The sequence below is a fragment of the Solea solea genome, chromosome 21 (assembly GCF_958295425.1).
Source record: "Solea solea chromosome 21, fSolSol10.1, whole genome shotgun sequence".
In the NCBI taxonomy this organism is placed as follows: domain Eukaryota; kingdom Metazoa; phylum Chordata; class Actinopteri; order Pleuronectiformes; family Soleidae; genus Solea; species Solea solea.
The window spans coordinates 19532857-19554023 of NC_081154.1; the positions used below are offsets into that span (position 1 = coordinate 19532857).

Below are 21167 nucleotides of genomic sequence, written 5' to 3' on the forward strand. Positions count from 1 at the left end.
ATAATTCACAGTTTATCACGTTTACTGACAGAACTTTCACTTAAAAACAACTTGTTTTTGTGAATAAAGACATTGATGTCGACTTATTCATTAAAATAACCTAATAAATTAATACATTTTTAATGTGACGATTGTAAAATGGGCGGGGCTTGACTTGTTAGCACTTTTCTAGCACGGCATGCTAATTCGTCGCAGTTATAAGAAATTTTGTAAAATGAAAGTTTTCTGCTGCAACGACAATGTTAGCATGATGCTATCTGCAGTTTGTGTATTGCACTTTTTTCCTACAATCAGAGGGCGTTGTTGTACACTGTCCAAACTTGATTTATTTTATTTATTTAATAAATGCCACTTCCTATTTTCAGTGAGATCAAGCAATTACTGCGAGCTGTTAGCGCCGGTGAAGCTAATGTTAAGCTAACACGCAGGTTCGCAGAATTGTTTGATACTTTAACGACTTTGTTGAAGAAAGGAGGAAAAACTTGTTCACGATGTTCGTCAGAGGCTTCGTTGTCTAAAAAACATCCCATGACTTTTCATCGACGTCTTCTGAAGAGCAAAAAAGGGGCCAAGCTCTGCTCAAAGTGCCCCCTGCTGGACAATTGAAAGTGTCTGTTGAGTTGAGTGTAGGACGGATATTTTGACCTGGAGCAGGTTTAGAGTTTGAATTATCCTCTACTTACGCTGTGTGCTCATATTAAATAAAAGGTGCATTCATGGAACTACGTTTAAAAGTAAATATTAATATTTTTGCACCATTTTCATAAAATTTGTTTTTTATATTCAGGGAGACGTCCTCACTGCACCACAGAGAGAGACAGACAGACTTTTAATCACATTTTACATTACATGTCATTTAGCAGACAATTTTATCCAAAGCGACTTACAATGGAATTGAGTACAATCAGCCAGGGGTGAGATCGAGCTTGCGACCATGATGTCTTTCGCACACAGGGTAGGGTCTTAACCACTGAGCCACTCCACCCCATTGATTGTGTTTGTTGTCGAGTTAAAAACTTTGACTTTGTCCACTTTGTGGAAAGTGGACATGATGGTGTTTGTCCTCAGGCTGTGAGACATTGACCTTATCTGTCCATGGACTCTGTGACGTCCAAGTCTCATGACCAGCAACAAAACACTCGTTCTCCTTGATTCGAAAGTGTTTCTTCATATAGAAAATAAGTCGATCACTAAACAAATCAGTTTTAAAAACCAGTTTCTGTGATTTTTCAGCTTCTTAAATATGAATATTTCCTGTTTTCTTTGCTCCATAAAAACAAAGACGTCATTCGTCGAATGATGGCCTCGCAGGAAAAAAGCCATCCTGTGTTTTTTCCAGATCAAAAAAGAAAGGAAATAATCTGTGGACCTTTAACATCTGAAGGAAAGAAAAAGAAGGAGAGGACGAAGGAGACGCGGAACATAAACAAACAGAAGGAACAGTAACTGGTTCTATTAGTGAGTTTATAAATGTGTCTGTTTTCCGAGGAAAATAATGATGAACACGAGTGGAAGGAAAATCAGTGACCAACTCACTTCGTACAGAACCTTCATCTCGTATAGAACCTTCTCTTCGTACAGAACCTTCACCTCGTACAGGACCTTCACCTCGTACAGAACCTTCACCTCATACAGAACCTTTACCTCGTACAGGACCTTCTCCTCGTACAGGACCTTCACCTCGTACAGAACCTTCACTTCGTACAGAACCTTCACCTCATACAGAACCTTTACCTCGTACAGGACCTTCTCCTCGTACAGGACCTTCACCTCGTACAGAACCTTCACCTCGTACAGAACCTTCAGCTGGTACAGAACCTTCACCTCGTACAGAACCTTCACCTCATACAGAACCTTTACCGTGTACAGGACCTTCTCCTCATACAGGACCTTCACCTCGTACAGGACCTTCACTTCATACAGAACCATCTCTTCGTACAGAACCTTCTCCTCGTACAGAACCTTTAGCTCGTACAGGACCTTCACCTTGTACAGAACCTTCACTTCGTACAGAACCTTCACCTCGTACAGAACCTTTACCTCGTACAGGACCTTCACCTCGTACAGGACCTTCACCTCATACAGAACCTTCTCTTCGTACAGAACCTTCTCCTCGTACAGGACCTTCACCTCGTACAGGACCTTCAGCTCGTACAGGACCTTCACCTCGTACAGGACCTTCACCTCGTACAAGACCTTTAGCTCGTACAGGACCTTCACCTCGTACAGGACCTTCAGCTTGTAAAGGACCTTCAGCTTGTAAAGGACCTTCACCTTGTACAGGACCTTCAGCTCATTCAGAACCTTCAGCTCGTACAGGACCTTCACCTCGTACAGAACCTTCAGCTCGTACTGGACCTTCACCTTGTACAGGACCTTCAGCTCATTCAGAACCTTCAGCTCGTACAGGACCTTCAGCTCGTTCAGAACCTTCAGCTCGTACAGGACCTTCACCTTGTAAAGGACCTTCAGCTCATACAGGACATTCACCTCGTACAGGACATTCACCTCGTACAGGACCTTCAGCTCGTACAGGACCTTCTGCTCGTACAGGACCTTCAGCTCATTCAGAACCTTCAGCTCGTACAGGACCTTCAGCTCGTACAGGACCTTCAGCTCGTTCAGAACCTTCAGCTCGTACAGGACCTTCACCTTGTAAAGGACCTTCAGCTCATACAGGACATTCACCTCGTACAGGACATTCACCTCGTACAGGACCTTCAGCTCGTACAGGACCTTCTGCTCGTACAGGACACAGGACATTCACCTCGTACAGAACCTTCAGCTCGTACAGAACCTTCACCTCGTGCAGAACCTTCAGCTTGTACAGAACACATCTTCACGATCGCTGATGATCTTCCTGATCGCTGATGATATTTGTGATCACTGTTGTCTGTCGTTGATTTCATTTGTCTTCAGATCCAGAGAAAAACAGAGTCAGTTGTGAGTACAGTGGTCAGAGTCAGAGCGAGCATGTGCCTGCTCTCTGATCTGATTTAAACATATTTATTGGAAGAGAGCAGTGACTCAGATTTTCCTTCATGTGTGAGAGACCTACAGTGTTTCCTGTGCTGAAGGGTGGTCCAGTGTTGTTGTGCAAATCCACTTGATCAGTCAGAAGGTTTCGTGGCGTCTGCCCAGAGAAATCTGGATTAATTCCTCAGTTTCGACACACTGACATTGACGTAAACGTTTGCCCTTCACGAGCAAACACAGACGCCACCGCTGCTCAAAGTCCAGGAAGTTTCCTTGAAACGGCCGTATCGTTACATCACTGGAGCCTGAGAGACTGTTTCAGTGTGTCTAGCTGAGAGGACAGAAGTGTCGTGTATCCTCGGTGTTGTGAATCCATGGAATTTTTGTCCCGTGTGTGACGTCACATGACTCTTCGTTTACACTGACATGTTGGCAGGAATAGCTTCCTTACACTCTCCCCTGGTGCTTTTCACCCGTACGAAAACAGCCCGAGCTGCAGCTTTACTACATCTTCAGATCTCGACAGATCCACGTCTTACAGAACGCTTACACGTCACATGTTGAGCTCCAGACATCACATGACACATTTTGTTTTCACTGCCATGTTGGCAGGAAAAGCTTCCGCGTGTCGGTTTTAAATTTAAGAGAATACTGTCATTTTAAATCCACTTAGATCAAGACAGACTTAATGTATCTCATCCTTATACTGCCCCCTGTTGCTTTCCACCAGTATGACAACCACCCGAGCTGCAACTTTATGACATGTAACTTTCTGATAAACTTTCCCTCATTTTACTCAACAGTAAATGCTTACACATTCAGTTAATAAGCATTCTGTAAATGACAGAACACGTTTTTTCCTGGATTTTCAAAATAATACTTGACAGCAGTCCAGTGTGACATCACATGACTCAGTTTGTTTTCACACCGCAAAAATGAAAGGTGCTTTTGTCGGTTTTAACCACATCTGTTACGACATCTGAGTTTTGTTTCCAACATAAACAGACATTTGTTTAGATTTAAAAGTCACGCACTTCAGTTTCACGTTTTGCTGGCTAACATTTGGGAAGTCGTATACATGAAATGGTTTGCACCAGTTTGGCGTCCTCTCCACTTCTCGCCACTTGGTTGTGCGTTTCCATAAATGAAGGATTTTCTCTTCTCAGGACGGAGTGTTAATTTTGAAGCACCTGGACCTTTCTTCCTCAGGTGACGTTCCTCGTGATCCGGTCACGTGTTCCAAGGGTAACGTCCGATCAAACTGCTGAATAATCAGCAGAATGCAGACCAGCAGGACTGAGACTGGACTCGAGGCTCAGCTGTGAGGGTCGTGACCTCCTCGGTGTAGTGGGAGGTGAACAGGGACCCGGGTCAGCGCCGGGGGCCCGGTCCATTCCTGTGGCCCCCTCTCTCTCTTCAGGGGCTGTTGTTTAGCCTCGGGGACGACAACTGTATCAACACAACCCGGGTCTCTTTGAAACGGTCAGCGAGGCCGAGTGTGCACGTGGAGAAACACCGGGACAGACGGCAGACGTGGAATAACGCTTTTTATGTCAATAAAATTTAATAAAAAGATAATATGTTTCATTAGCATACAGTGTTAGCATACAGTGCATTTTATACGCATACAATTCAGAAAAACATTTATTTTCTTTCTCGCTGAATTAGACGCGTCTTAAGTGTTAACTATGGAGCTATAGCTTGAAGAGTTAGCCTAGCTTAGCATAAAGGCTGTGTCTTCTAATCTAACTCAGGAAAAAAAGTTGTATTTCATGCACATTAACTATGGAGCGATAGATGAGGTAGTTAACATAAAGGCTAAAAACAGAGGGAAAATCGCTAGCATAGCCAGGAAGTTCAGTTTTTCCAGGCTCTGTGCTAAGCTAAGCTAACGTCCTTTGAGCTCCACACATGTCTTCTCGTCAGAAATGTGGACATGTCCTCAGTGTTTACACAAATAAATGTATGTTTAGATGTGAGACAAAAGGACGTTAAGTCTTGAATGAATGAATGAATGAATGAATGGTTGTGGTTCCAACAGAACAAACGCATAAATCAGTGTTTGAAAAAAAATGCGGACGTATGAAAGACATTTCTTTATTTTAACAAAAAAGCAACACAACTATTAGAATCCAGGGTTTAAAGACAATGTCTCTGTCTCTCTGTGTCTCTCCTGTGTGGCTAAACTGAGCGTGCTGCTTTGTTATAATTCCATTCAGGTGTGTGTGTGTGTGTGTGTGTGCGTGCGTGCGTGCGTGTGTGCGTGTGTGTGTGTGTGTGTGCAGTGTCAACAGCATGGACAGGAGCTGCTGTGTTTCTATTGTCAGACTCTTGTTGTCTGTAGAAGGTGTGGTTGCCAAGGCAATGGTCAGGTCAGCCTTTGCTGTCAGGTGTTGTGACAACAGTAGGGATGATGCACGGCTACTGTTCATCGCACCGTTGTTTTGGTAACAGCGAGACAGCAGCAGTCCTGGAAGTGCATGTGAAAACAATTATGGGATAGAAATGATGTTATTTTATTATTTGAGATCTCATTTTCTCATATCTGAGCAAATACATCTGAGCTTCTTTTTCTTCTTCAAATGATAATTCCGGGCAGGATGTAGACTGAGGAAGTGCAGTGCTGCCCCCCATAGTTCAAAGTTTTCATTAACACAATTCAAACTCCCATCATCTTCTCCTGAGCAGCTGTTCAGTGTCAAGGTCACTGTGATGAGTTGTGAGCTTCATGCAAGGTCAACTTCTTCTTCTCATGAAGAATCTGAAGTTCTTAAATAAAGTTTATGTCAAGTTGTGGCCTCCACCGATGTCCTCATGAGGAGTCAGGGCCTTCATCAAGGTCGTCGTGAGGAGTCAGGGCCTTCATCAAGGTCGTCATGAGGAGTCAGGGCCTTCATCAAGGTCGTCGTGAGGAGTCATGACCTTCATCAAGATCGTCGTGAGGAGTCAGGACCTTCATCAAGGTCTTCGTGAGGAGTCATGACCTTCATCAAGGTCGACGTGAGGAGTCATGACCTTCATCAAGGTCGACGTGAGGAGTCAGGACCTTCATCAAGGTCGACGTGAGGAGTCAGGACCTTCATCAAGGTCTTCGTGAGGAGTCATGACCTTCATCAAGGTCGACGTGAGGAGTCAGGACCTTCATCAAGGTCGACGTGAGGAGTCATGACCTTCATCAAGGTCTTCGTGAGGAGTCAGGACCTTCATCAAGGTCTTCGTGAGGAGTCAGAACCTTCATCAAGCTCTTCGTGAGGAGTCATGACCTTCATCATGGTCGACGTGAGGAGTCAGGACCTTCATCAAGGTCTTCGTGAGGAGTCAGGACCTTCATCAAGGTCTTCGTGAGGAGTCATGACCTTCATCAAGGTCGTTGTGAGGAGTCGTGAGCTTCATTTAAGGTCAGCAACTTTTTCTCCTGCTCATAATTTGGGGCAGGCTGTACACTTAGAGGTGTGATGCTGAAGTTCTTAATCACAGTTTGAAGTTCATGTCGAGTTGTTGAGGTCATCATGAGGAGTTGTGAGCTTCATCAAGGTTCAAGATGATTTGGATGATGATGATTGAGTCTGGTTATGAAGATGAAGGTCATCGTGACCCTGATGAAGGTCATTATGACCCTGTAGCTTCTTCTGTTTCTGTGGAGAAGGTTGATTTGATGTGTGACTTTTTCTTTGCAGCAGTTCAATCCTCATATTTGTGACGTGACTCCAGGTTTCTTCTCCAGCTCTGCCTCACGCTCCTCAGCTCTCTCGTCTGCCAGAGCGAGTACCACTGCATGCTGTTGACTTCCTACTGTTCAGACCTCGGGTCACGAAACCGGCAGCCTTGATTCTGTCCAGAGTCTGCAATCTGTCATCGCCCGGCAGCTCTGGTGTTGGAGTCTGAGTCCAGGTCTCAGACCTGCGGTGTTTGTGGACCCAGAGCCCGGCCGTGACCCCAGGATGTTCTGCAGTGGAGTTACAGCAGAGGGTTTGGCAGAGTCTGTGGTTCCCGTGCAACTGTTTCACTAATGACCTGCACAGCTGTGAGATCAGGACCAAATGTGTGGAATAACGAAACATGGCAGAGCCAGACTTCTCTCTCTCTCTCTCTCTCTCTCTCTCTCTCTCTCTCTCTCTCTGACCGAGATCCAGAGCCGCCTCATCGTTTACAAACCTCTCCGCCGTGTAATGCATCATATTCTCTGCTTATTTTACGACTTCCCATCGCCTGTGTCGGACATGACGAGAACCTGGCTGAGACTCCAGACCTTCTCTGGCAGCTCCGCTCAGACATAACATTTACAAACTGCGTCCAGCTCTAACGTGATTAAGACAAACACATGAGCACCAAACTCGTGCAAACACCATTTTCTCATTAGACCGAGCTGTTGTTGGAACTTTCACGTCAATTAGACGCGTTTCAGAAACGAAAACAGTCTCCATCAAAGTGTTCTGGATCGAACTGGATCATATTCATTCACAGAAACTGAGAGCCGACGTCAAAGATGCAACACAGTCCAGAAGCAACGGTTAATCAGTATCTGTATGAGGAGTTCTTCTGCCTGTGTGACAGTTTGCAGTTTGAGGACAGGAAACCACAGGTGTGTCAGTGAGTTCTGCTGCTCTTCACTGAAAATAGAGCAGGTTTTTCACCACAGAACGAGGTTTGATGTCAACCATGATAATTATTAATGAGGTTTGTGAAGGTGAAGCTGCTTCATCCAAACACCGTTCACATTGTCATCGTCAACTGCTGCGTTATGTTTAAAAAACTGCTGCGTCATGTTTAAAATCTGCTCTGTCTTGTTTAAAAAAACTGCTCCGTCATGTTTAAAAAACGGCTGGGTCATGTTTAAAAACTGCTCCGTAATGTTTAAAAACTGCTGTGTCATGTTTAAAAACTGCTCCGTCATGTTTAAAAACTGCTCCGTCATGTTTAAAAACGACTGGGTCATGTTTAAAAACGACTGGGTCATGTTTAAAAACGACTGGGTCATGTTAAAAACTGTTCCGTCATGTTTAAAAAACTGCTGTGTCATGTTTAAAAACTGCTCCGTAATGTTTAAAAACTGCTCCTTCATGTTTAAAAACGGCTCTGTCGTGTTTAAAAACAGCTCGGTCATGTTTAAAAACCTGCTCCGTCATGTTTGAAAAACAGCTGCGTCATGTTTGAAAAACGGCTCTGTCATGTTTAAAAACTGCTGCGTCATGTTTACAATCTGCTCTGTCTTGTTTAAAAGAACTGCTCCGTCATGTTTAAAAAACTGCTGTGTCATGTTTAAAAACTGCTCCGTCATGTTTAAAAAACGGCTCTGTCATGTTTAAAAACGGCTCTGTCATGTTTGAAAAACAGCTGCGTCATGTTTAAAAACGGCTCTGTCATGTTTAAAAACTGCTCTGTCATGTTTAAAAACTGCTCCGTTATGTTTGAAAAACCTGCTCCATCATGTTTAAAAACTGCTCTGTCATGTTTGAAAAACGGCTCTGTCATGTTTAAAAATGACTCAATCATGTTTGAAAAACTGCTCCGTCATGTTTAAAAACTGCTCCGTCATGTTTGAAAAACAGCTCCATCATGTTTGACATGAGCTGAAGAAAGAGTGAAATTTTTCTTTTTTTTTTTAAACAGTAACATCAGTGTCTCATTTTTTTTGTCTCTCAGGTTAACTCCTTACTAGGATTTGCAAAGGAGTCGAAGAATTCCAGTACATTCCCGGAAACCTTTGTTTGGGAGCCTTCTTACCTACCTACCTACATTTCCACCTTCTTACCTACCTTACCTACCTACCTATGTTTCTACCTTCTTACCTACCTACCTACATTTCTACCTTCTTACCTACCTACCTATGTTTCTACCTTCTTACCTACCTACCTACTGTCCTACATTTCTACCTTCTTACCTACCTACCTACATTTCTACCTTCTTACCTACCTACCTATGTTTCTACCTTCTTACCTACCTACCTACTGTCCTACATTTCTACCTTCTTACCTACCTACCTACATTTCTACCTTCTTACCTACCTACCTATGTTTCTACCTTCTTACCTACCTACCTACTGTCCTACATTTCTACCTTCTTACCTACCTACTGTCCTACATTTCTACCTTCTTACCTACCTACCTACATTTCTACCTTCTTACCTACCTACCTATGTTTCTACCTTCTTACCTACCTACCTATGTTTCTATCTTCTTACCTACCTACCTACTGTCCTACATTTCTACCTTCTTACCTACCTACCTACTGTCCTACATTTCTACCTTCTTACCTACCTACCTACTGTCCTACATTTCTACCTTCTTACCTACCTACCTACATTTCTACCTTCTTACCTACCTACCTATGTTTCTACCTTCTTACCTACCTACCTACTGTCCTACCTTCTTAGCTAACTTCTGTACTGTACATACCTCCCTCCCTCCCTCATTCCTTCCTTCCTTCCTTCCCTCTCTCCCTTCCTTCCTTCCCTCACTCCCTCCCTCCTTACCTCCAGGTGAGCCTCTGCAGGTAACCTGTGGAATCTTGTGCAGCAGAGAAATCAAATGAAAGCTTGAATCCAAACATGACTTCATGAGAACATATTTTATTTCCATTGCAGGATTTTTCCATGTTTCCTTCTTTTCCGGCTCTTTTCCAGGTGAAAGTAGACTCACGGGTGGGAAAAGGCTCCGGGCCGTGGTGGTGACCGGCGTCCACTCACACGACACCGGCGTCTTCAGTGGCTCCAGGAAAAAGCAGCGAGCCTTAATGAAACACACATGACATGACTGTGTTTACTGGGTCGTCTCTGAAACACCGTCCCTTCCGTCAGGAGAAGTTTTCCACTTCAGAGTGGACTCGGAGTGGAATCAGACTTATCTTAAGTCGCGGGGTTAAGTGCATTAAACAAGGCCTCGTAATCAGCTGAGTGAGCTGGATAATCTGTCGCAGCACAGATGGAAAAGCAGTGTAATGGCTTTGAAATGTGCCAGCATGTGTGTGTCTGCCATCCGTGTCTCTGTGGAGCTGCGAGGACGACACCACGCTCCACTGCCACCAGTGGGAGCTCTCATTGTGGACGTCCTCGTCCTCCTCGGGCAAAAACAACGTCACTGCTGGATTTAATCCGGCGCGGCCACATGGAGATGTTTACCCTCAAACAGACAGCGGAACGACCAGAGATTGGATCTCACTGTTTACCAAACATCGCAGTGCTACACCTGCTTCTGCCCTTTAATCGCATTCTGACCTCTTGTTGTCCTTTTGTCTTCCTGTTGTCCTCCTGGAAGCACTTCAGTCACAAGTGAGACACACACAGAGACAAAGGACGTCTCCGGCTCCAGCTGTGAGTGAGTAGACTGTCGAGGAAATGTTTCTAATCTGCTCTAATCTAATCTAATCTGAAAGCATGAGGTCAGGACTGCAGTGTCGTCACAGGCAGAAACGATGGACAGACATTTTTGGACATCAGTGGACTGCTTAAGCCCCGCCCCCACTCTAGAGGACAATTGTCCAGATTCTTTTCCCGATCTTTTTTCCTCACAATGTCCTCACTTCCTAAAACTGTCTTCACTTTAAGAAAAGGTCCTGGACTAAACTAAACTAGACTAGAGTAGACTGGACTAAACTGGACTAGACTAGACTAAACTGGACTAGACTAGACTAAACTGGACTAGACTACTGTAGACTAAACTACACTGAACTGGACTAGACTAAACTGGACTAGACTACTGTAGACTAAACTACACTAGACTAAACTGGACTAGACTACTGTAGACTTAACTGGACTACACTACTGTAGACTAAACTAGACTAGACTAAACTGGACTAAACTACTGTAGACTAAACTGGACTAAAATAGACTAAACTACTGTAGACTAAACTGGACTAGACTAAACTAGACTAAACTGGACTAAGCTAGACTGAACTACAGTAAACTAGACTAGACCGAACTAGAGTAAACTGGACTAACTGTCAGATCATCTTACCTAAAAGACAGAAAACTAAGTGGTAAATTTTCTTAAAAAATCGACATGATCTTAAAAATGATCTTAAATCTTAAAACTGATCTTAAAAATGACAGATACTCAGAATCAGTTTGGACGTAAATCAAAATAAATGATTTTGAAATCTTTAAAGCGGAGAATTTAAGACACGTGTCACAGTTGATGTATTTTCTCTGGGATTATTGCAGATTATTGCAGGTTTGACACGTGCAGCGCGCGGTGCAGCAGCAGTGGTGAGCAGAGACAGACAGTGGCTCAGATTATAATTTCCCTGTTTTCTTTGATCACACGTTGGTGTCACATGGTTGAGGTTTATGTTTATCAGAATATTCACAGAAGATGAACGAAGCCTTTCACAGCTCCACTGCGTTCACTCTCAGTGGGTCGGGGGATTTTTAGAAATCAGGGCAATAAAACAGTTTACAAAATGTAACATCTTCAGAATCATTGTGGTGCTTAAATGTCTCTACTGCCCCCTACTGTCTGTTAGAGGAAAGACAGTCTTCAGGATCAGGCAATGTAACAAAGTACAACATTCACGTATCTGTACTTTACTTTGTTATTTATAGAACTATCTTTGTTACTATGTTTACGTCGGATTTACCGTGAAACAAACCATTTTGTAGTCGTGTGACTGGGATTATGAGTTTGAAATCCGAGTTCCACTTAAAGGAAGGCTCAAAAATTCTAACGTCTGACTCTACTTTAATAAACTACTTAAAATTCCACATTTTACTTAAAATTCCAAATTTTACTTAAAGTTCCAAAATCTGCTGATAGATCAGTCTGTCTAAATCATAAAATCAATCCATGTCTCTCATGTCCTTCATGTCTCTCCTGTCCTTCATGTCTTTCATGTCCCTCGTGTTTCTCATGTCCCTTGTGTCTCATTGTCCTTCAAGTCCCTCATGTGTCTCTGTCCTTCATGTCTCTCCTGTCCTTCATGTCTCTCATGTTCCTTGTGTCTTTCATGTCTCTCATGTCCTTCCTGTCCCTTGTGTTTCGCATGTCCTTCATGTCATGTCTCTCATATCTCTCATGTCCCTCATATCTCTCATGTCTCTCATATCTCTCATGTCCTTTATGTCTCTCATGTCCTTCATGTTTCTCATTGTCCTTCATGTCCCTCATGTGTCTCCTGTCCTTCATGTCTCTCATGTCCCTCATGTTTCTCATGTCCCTTGTGTCTCATTGTCCTTCATGTCTCGCATGTCCCTCATGTATCTTCTATCCTTCATGTCTCTCATGTCCTTTGTGTCTCTCATGTCATGTCTCTCATATCTCTCATGCCCCTCATGTCTCTCATATCTCTCATTCTTTTATATCTCTCATGTCTCTCATGTCCCTCATGTTTCTCATGTCCCTTGTGTCTCATTGTCCTTCATGTCTCTCATGTCCCTTGTGTCTCTCATGTCATGTCTCTCATATCTCTCATGCCCCTCATGTCTCTCATATCTCTCATTCTTTCATATCTCTCATGTCCTTCATGTTTCTCATGTCCTTCATGTTTCTCATGTCCCTCATATCTCTCATGTCCCTCATAGCTCTCATGTCCCTCATATCTCTCATATCTCTCATATCTCTCATGTCCTTCAGCATCAGTCAAATGTTGTCTGTCTTTTAAAAGTGGAATATTTTTATGATCCAAGCAGCGGAAACGTTGTTTTTTTCTGTTTTTTTCTTCCTGCTCTGAAACATGTGGACACAATAAAAGACAAACACTTGATAGCACATCATCAAGTGTATCACGAGACGCGAGCGTTGGACACGAGACGGTAATCATGAGACGAGACGGCGCTGACTGATCCGCCCCGGTGATCGTCGTCTCCTCCTGACGTCAAAGAGAAGACGGAGCAGCGTCTCCGCAGGTCCTGTGGTTTCTCACCGCGCTCACAGACACGCGTCCACACGGAAACCTTCACTCTCTCAGACCTGCTGCTACCTTCACTGACTCACAGTGGAAACACCCGTCCACACCCGTCCACTGCTGCTCTGTTGTTGACCTCACATTTACATTTCTGAACATGCAAGAAAAAAACTCACTCACTCCTTTTTTCTACCTCTTTGTTCTCCACATGAGGTCACAGAAGGAGGCGGAGTCACACTGTGGACCTCAGTGATACAAAGTGACCACACGAGGCAGCAGAGGACCAGCAGCTCCTGTGTCCCTGCGAGCTAAAATCAGTGATTTTCTCACACTCCATAAGAACTTGAACTCTCCCTTAAATATATCGTGATCCATAATCGTATAATACATAATAACACGAGTATGTGGAGATATTATTATTACTGTATTATTACTGTAAGTGGTTCCTACAGTAACAGGACATGTGACGCTGTCACAGATTACGATCGTCTCGTTCTCTCTCTGAATCACTTATATTTTAAAGCAGGAGCTGACACCAGACTGCTGCTGTGTGTCTGTGTGTGTGTCTGTGTGTGTGTGTGTGTGTGTGTGTGTGTCTGTGTGTGCGTGTGTGTGTGTGCATGCTTGAAATCATTTCAGCCGTGTCTGATTAATGATTTCTTTGATTAAAGGTACAGTACCTGCATCTCACACACACACAGCGCTGTGTGTGTCTTACGTATCCTCTCTTTATTGTCACAGCTGTAGCTCCCCCTACAGGTCAGGAGTACATTCACATGTCTCCGACGCTCTCTAAATCTGTGTTTCTGTCGAATGTAACAAACGTCGTGTTTTAACGAGGAACTGCTGCTAAGTTTTAGACACACTTTTCATTATATATTTCACAATAAAAGCACCCTGCAAATATTTCACATTAAAAGCACACAAAAACACATGGAATCAAACAAAGAAACTTTTTGACAGAAATGTGCCTGGGCCGGTTGTGGTGAAAGTAAAAAATGAGGGCGACAGAAACGCGATCTGGTTATTATTAATTATTATAATAATAATAAAAATAACCAGGATAATTATTATTTTCTTCCAGCTCCTCCCTCTCTAGGGGGCGCCACAGCAGATGATGTTTGATGCCCATTCATCCAGGCTTGGCGTCGACATTGCGAGTCCACTGGATGTGGAAGTCTTAAAGTGGAACAACGACAGCGATTGTTGTTGTTTCAGGAGCGCGAGGAAAAAGTGAAATCACGGAGCGTCTGTGGTGGACGCGTCTGTCGTCGCAGGTTTGCACGTGTCTGTCCGTCTGTCTTTGTTTGGGTCCGGGCTCGTTCTGCTGCTGTAGATCATTCTTCTCTGTTGTTTTTGTTTTTGTTTTTTCCACTCGTGTCAGACTCTGTGGTTTTCGCATGACGAAAGTCGGGCGAGCTCAACCTTTTCCGGAACGGAGTGAGCGGACCGGGGCCAGTGGGTCCTCGAGTTTCCACCGCATAACAACAATGTTTCAATTTGTCTAATCGGGGGTATTTAGGCTAAGTAAACTATCACTCTTCAGGATTTCATCTGCAGCCACAGCCCAGTCATGCAGACTTCTGATTCAAACCATTTGTGTGCGGTCAGCTGTGTGTGCGTGTGTGTGTGTGTGTGTGTGTGTGTGATTGGATAACTCTGGGAGAAAGTCTGGGCCACAGAGGGAGTGAGAGGTCTTGGCGCGGAGCTGCAAACCACACGCAGTTTGCGTGATTGTGGTTCTCTGACGGCCTTCACTTCCTGCTGCTGCTGCTCGCTGAAGCACCTGCACGTCTGACCTCTGTGACCTTTCACCTTACACTCACTTGACTGTGTACACCTACATGTCGTGACCTGTGAGTATCCAGGCTTTTATAATTTTCTGTACTTTCCTTATAACATTTGTGTCACTTTATAAACCACTCACTCTCACACACCAAACCTCATAGAGAAAATCAGTGATTTTAACATCGCACACACAGGAGTTGTTGATCCACTGCTGCCTCCATCACTAAGTTCATTGAATTCGGCATAAAAAATATTTATTATAGACTTAACTCAGTGACACAAAGTGACCACACGAGGCAGCAGAGGACCAGCAGCTCCTGTGTCCCCGCGAGCTAAAATCACTGGTTTTCTCTATGAGGTTTGGTGTGGGAGAGTGAGTGGTTTACAGACTTCAGTTTCCTGTTGGAAGAGTCTGTCTCACAGTGAGATAAAGACGTGAAGATGTGAAGATGAAGATGTCGTCATCAGTCACATCAGCAGCAGGTCATGTCTTAAAACTTGGTTTCTGACTCTGAAGCTCTCTGCTGTCCACGGTCAGCTGAGCTCCAGGCACACATGTGCCTCTGCTGCCACCTGCTGGTCAACTGGAGAACATACAGTGTGAGTAAACACACTTTGTGTCAATGAGTTAAGTCTGAATGAAATATTTTTAATTTAGATTTAATATTAAAATTTTAATGTAATATTTTTAAACAGTATTTTATCACATATTTGTTTCCATCTCAGGAAAAACAACTAAAATGAAGTTGCATAAATAAAAGAAAAGAAAAAATGAAGATCTGGAAAAAGTTGAGTTTATTATTTATTATATCAGTAAAAATCTTTATTAGGATGTTCAATGTGAATCTAATTTAACGATCTAATGACGACGTTTTTCTAACTTCTACTGTAACTTTATGAATAATTAACAGTATGTTTATTTATAATCGTTAAAATCTGCTGAAATAAGTCACAGAATCGTTGTTTAATTGGCTGTGATTGAAAAACTGTGACCCACAAACAGTGAGAGGGTCAAATAGCACCAACGTTTCAAAATAAGAAAAAAATAAACGCTAAAAGGTTTTAAGGATCAGGCCGGTTTTGCTAGAATTTCCATATTTACTGACCCGATGTTTTTGCAGTTGCTCATGAATATCATTGGATGTTGCAGTTTTCGGGGACTATTTTCGTCGGGGTATTAAAACACGACCTCACCAGCCTGATCCTTCAAGAGACGTGATTTTACAGTGAGGACGATTTTCAACAACTTCCCGATCTTCATTCATCGAGTTCTGGAGACTTTGTCGTCCAGAGAGATGAACGATCGGAACATCCATGGACCGGGGTCAGTTCTTGCTGAGGATCAGGCTTTGATAGACCGGCTTCACCACAATATGGAGGAAGAGGGTGCTGTCGGTCAGGTACTCAGACGTGCGGCGGGACAGGTCGGCCTCGGCTAAGAAGTCGCTATTCTCCTCGGTGCTCTGGTGGAAGTTGTAGACATGTTTGACCACCAGCGTCCCCGTCTGCCGCGCCATCACGAGCACCGTCTTTTGGAAGTTCACCCCAGCGAAGTCGGTGCTGGATGTGGCCGGGGTGATGATGATGCGAGGACGCCCTCCCTCCACGCGCGCCGGCTGCATGGCGCTGGTCTCCGTATACATCGGCCTCATGCTGAGGGGTAACCAGCGAGGCGAGAACAGGGCGTTCCACGTCACCCTTTTGGCCGCATCGTGACCACTGGGCCCCAGCTGCGTCTGGAAGCTTGTGCTGCGGTCGTCTCGTGACGGGTTGTTGATGGCCCACGGGGAACCCCACGCCGCAGACAGGTAGTTCCTGGGCACAAAGAGGCTGCAGTTCACGTCAAAGTACTTGGCCATGTGCAGCGGCGAGGCGGAGTGAAACTGGTACGACATGTAGAGCAGGTCGCGCACTGACTCCTGATAGCGAGCCAGGACCGGGGACTGGGTCTGCAGGTGGAAGAGCTCGCGTGGAGGCATCATGGCGTAGCGCACGGCCCTCAGAGCGTTCTCTGCAGTCAACTCGTCCGGATTATTGTGGACGATCCACGCCTCCAGAGCGGCTAAGAGTTCCATCTCACTCTGCAGGACAAGGTCGGAGCGATGCAGCAGCGACATGAGCAGGTGACCGCTAACGGTCAACCACTCGCCGCTCTGCAGCACCGAGGACAGGTTCCACGCCAGGTACTGAAGACAACTGTCCCTCAGAGTCACGTCTGCGGCCTGCAGCGCGTACTCGTACCAGCCCGCCACGTGGCCCAATGGCGAGTTCCGTGCCAGGTTCTGTATCATGTACTGAGTGACGCCCTGCTGGAGACTCAGCACCTGGTATTTAGAGGCGAGCTTGTGTAGGGGCGTGGCCTGGTCGAGACGCAAAGAAATCTCTCCACAATATAGATACCTGCACAGAGAGAGGACAAGCTTACTTCAATTGTTTTGGTTCAGTACGGTATTCAATGAGGAACAGTACCAAAATATCCAGCCCCAACTCTTTGGCACCCTTTCCTTGGGGTACCAGAGTAAAATGGTGCGTTCAGTGCGCTCGCTTGGACCGGTGTTCCGTCATCACTCACGATCTATTCTCATGCAAAGATTGACCTCACCTGATGAACTTGTTGAACACGGCGGCACAGTCAGTGCCCTCCTTCAGGACCAGCGTGCTGCCGTTGCGGCTCAGCAGCATCTCCTCGAACACGGCGCTGTGCAGTGCCAGAACCAGAGCGTGAGCCTGGATCGTCTTCACCTCGTCGGCCGCTGGCGTCTCCACCCGCAGGGACACGTCGCTGCCGTTCCCCTGCAGCAGCAGCGTCTCCAGGCGCTGCACCAGGACCACGGGGTGACTGATGGTGTCGCCGTCACCGCTGCTGCCCCCTGCTGCTCCGTCCTGAGCACCATCCAGCATCAGCAAACCTGCTCACAAACAGACTGAGGAGGTGAACGCCAACTCCTGTCTCCGTGGTTTGTTAAGAAGTGCGTCCACTGGAGGGCAGCACTGAAGTTACATCATTGATCATTGGTGTGTATGTTACTGTCTGTGTTGGGTCGGACCCTCAATCCTTCAAAGAGAACTGGAGGTAACTTTGGTCACGATCGTTACTTTAAACGTACGGAGTCTCATTTTCATTATTTTGTCGTAAAATAAAACGTGAAAATGTTTCCGTGATGAAAAAGAAAGTTTAAAAGAGGACGCAGTGAAACCAGGACGTGTCGTGGTTTGTAGGTCAGTGTCACAAAATCTATGTTATTGATTTAATCTGGATTATGAAGGACACACACACACACACACACACACACACTGACAACGTGACAGATATATAAAAACATATTAAATGTATTTTAAATCACTTGTAAAAACAGTTTTTTAATCTTAACTTTCTAGTTTTTATTTAAAATATAAAAATTCTTATGTTTGATTTATTTTTCTTCACTTAAGTTTTACTATCATCAAGTGTTTTCCACTTAATACAGGGTTATTTTATTTTACCTTACCTTACCTTATTTTATTTTATTTTATTTGACCTTATTTCATTATTTATTACTTATCGAATCGTCCTGTAAATATGTTTGATTGATTTATTTAAAAAAAAACATCTGTTGATGTAAAAAAAGTGTTTTTTAAGCCATATTTCACATATAAACTTCAGTCATGTTAACTCCACACTTGCATACTGTAAAATATAAATCTATACTCTTCTCCTCTTCTTATATTTTTTTTATCATGCAGTCTTTTCACACGAGTGAACTCCAAAACTCGAGAAAACTAAAGTAAATTTAATTGAAACATTTAAATAAAAACAGTTTCACACGCACCTGTTTCCACCTGCAGCATCAGCAGCAGCATCAGCAGCAGCAGCTCGACCACAGCTCTCAACATCTTCACTCTGTCTGGACGTTCAGCCTCTGACCTGACGGACACATGGACGTCTGACTGTGGGACAGTGAGTGAGTGTCACACACACACACACACACACACACACACACAATCATTGATTGAATGTGAGGTGAAAGCAGGCCTGGGTTGTTTCCATGACGACCGCTGTGACCGTGACTCTACTGTCCTTGGGTGACAGACATGAACTGAGTGAGGACAACGAGACACTCACTCTCCCACACCAAACCCCATAGAGAAAACCAGTGATTTTAACATCACATCACAGAGGAGCTGCTGGTCCTCTGCTGCCTCGTGTGGTCACTTTGTGTCACTGAGTTAAGTCTAAATGAAATAATTCAAATGCCGAATTCACTAAAATCAGACACCAGAACTCAGTGATGGAGGCAGCAGTGGATCAACAGCTCCTGTGAGCTGTGATGTTGAAATCACTGATTTTCTCTCTGGGCTTTGGTGTGGGAGAGTGAGTGGTTCACAAAGTCTGTCCCACAGTGAGATAAAGACGTGAACATGTGACGTAGACGTCGTAGACTCACACTGACGTAGATTTAGAGCGCGTGTGTGTGTTTTTGTAAAGTGTCTAAAATCACTCACAGTTATGTGTGTCACTGGGTTAATGTGGGAGTGATTTATTCAGAGCCCTGGGCCACAGCGCACACAACATTCAACCATCAATACTGTGTCCTCATGTCCCCAAAACAAGGTCATTTTGGAATTTCAATTCAGAATAATTGTCAAAACAGATTTGTACTTTTTCAATGTTACTGGTCATTAAAGAGTGTTTTTCTCTTAAATAGATGTTGTGAAATAATCTACAGGAGACTTTTGTTTCAGAGACATGGAAAACAGAATAACAACTGACGCACCAATCAGTCAGTGCAGTAACACAGAGTGTCCACACAGAGGCGCTGCAGTTCACATTAAAGAATGTCTCATGTTCATGAGAGAAGTGGCTGTAATTACAGTTTTTGTCCACAAGAGGGCAGAACAGCTGCGTGTCTCTGAAAGTCTGAAAGGTTTTATATTTAATGTGAAGTGTGAAGAGAAATAAATCTTAATAAATCAATAAAAGACCCAGAATGCACTCTGTTATTGCACTGAAATGACTTAAATGAATCAAACCTAACTTAGAGTTATTCAAACGATAAAATTAAGTTTAACTTAATTTAATGAATCTGTTTCCTTAAAAGTCACTCTTTTAAAGTCTGAGAGAGAGCGAGAGAGCGCCCCCTACAGTCAGTCACTGCCTCCTGTTTTCCAGTTCATGTGAGCAAATAAAAGAATATTAATGTCATTTTGCAGTTTTAGTGATTCTGCTTCTCATTTAAGATCCATTAACGACACATTTACACTTAGTTAAGTTATTATTGTTTCAGTCGATTTTATATCCATCAGTTTTCCATTAATATCAATTTTTCATTCACTGTTTGACGTATAAATGATCTGTATTTATGTAAAGCTTTACCATTTGATATTTGGATAAATCTCACTGTGATTTTCCTTTGCAGCAGATTCATGTTTGTTTCACTGCTCTGGTCTGTTTGTGGATGAAAACAACAACAAGTATTTTTACTTTTTAATGTTTAATCATTGATCTTTTCTTCACTCTCACACACCAAACCTCATAGAGAAAACCAGTGATTTTAACGTCACACACACACAGGAGTTGTTGATCCACTGCTGCCTCCATCACTAAGTTTAAATGTCTTATTTTAGTGAATTGGGCTTTAAAAATATTTATCATAGACTTAACTCAGTGACACAAAGTGACCACACGAGGCAGCAGAGGACCAGCAGCTCCTGTGTCCCTGTGAGCTAAAATCACTGATTTTCTCTATGAGGTTTGGTGTGAGAGAGTGAGTGTTTTACAGACTTCAGTTTCTTGTTGGAAAAGTCTGTGTAACAGTGAGATAAAGACGTGAACGTGTCCTTAAAGACGTGAACGTGTCCTTGAAGACGTCATAGACTTTAAACTGTTGGACTTAAAGTGTCTTTGTCCATGTTTTCACTCAGACTGAGCGTCTGTGAAACACACTTCAGAAGAAAAGGCTGAATTATCCCTTTAACGTACACAGTGTCAAACGTGTCCCTCTGTCTTCCTCGTCTCAAACCACTTCACACGTATAAACACAACGTCCACCTGCGTCCACTGTGTTTACTGTAACACTGTCAGCTGACCTCGGTGTCCCTGTGTCCGTGTGTCCCGCTGTCGTCTCACACTGAGTTCTCAGAGACCGGACGCTTGTCTTTGAAGATGTCCCCCGCCGCCTGACGCTGACAGCAGGGGGCGGCGATGACCTCACACCGATGATGACGGTCAGATTAAATCATAACAAGACGTTAGAAAGTCAGAGCAGGATTAGATTAAAGTGTAATGGAGCTGAGCCGAGGCTCCACACGTCCCCCTGCCATCTGTCCTCTGTCCTCTGTCCTCTGTTCTCTGTGGCTGTTCAAACACAGGCTCAGCAGGTGTCCGGGACGGCAGGGTGTGTCCAGGAAGCTCGTCGTGTGTGAACAAGCTTTTACTCTGATTTATAATCTGACTCTTTTAAACGTGATGAGCGACAGAAATAGACGAGGGAGGAGGACGTGTCTGCAGAGGACGTCTGTCCTCGTTACTGAAGCGAGGACAAAACAGTGGACAGTCCCTTCTACTGTGCATTTCAAAATAAGTCCTT

The 21167-nt window shown here is 44.1% G+C and overlaps 1 protein-coding gene across 1 annotated transcript; it reads right to left on the reverse strand.

Annotated features, from left to right (window-relative positions):
- Positions 1 to 15739: 15739 nt before the first annotated feature.
- On the reverse strand, positions 15740 to 18503 carry btbd17a (BTB (POZ) domain containing 17a). Its single transcript, XM_058621299.1, has 3 exons — positions 18411 to 18503; positions 17204 to 17510; positions 15740 to 17001 (listed from the first exon to the last, which is right to left on the reverse strand). Exons 1-3 carry the CDS (start codon positions 18472 to 18474, stop codon positions 15927 to 15929), a joined length of 1446 nt encoding a protein of 481 aa, XP_058477282.1. The 5' UTR covers positions 18475 to 18503; the 3' UTR covers positions 15740 to 15926.
- Positions 18504 to 21167: the final 2664 nt, after the last annotated feature.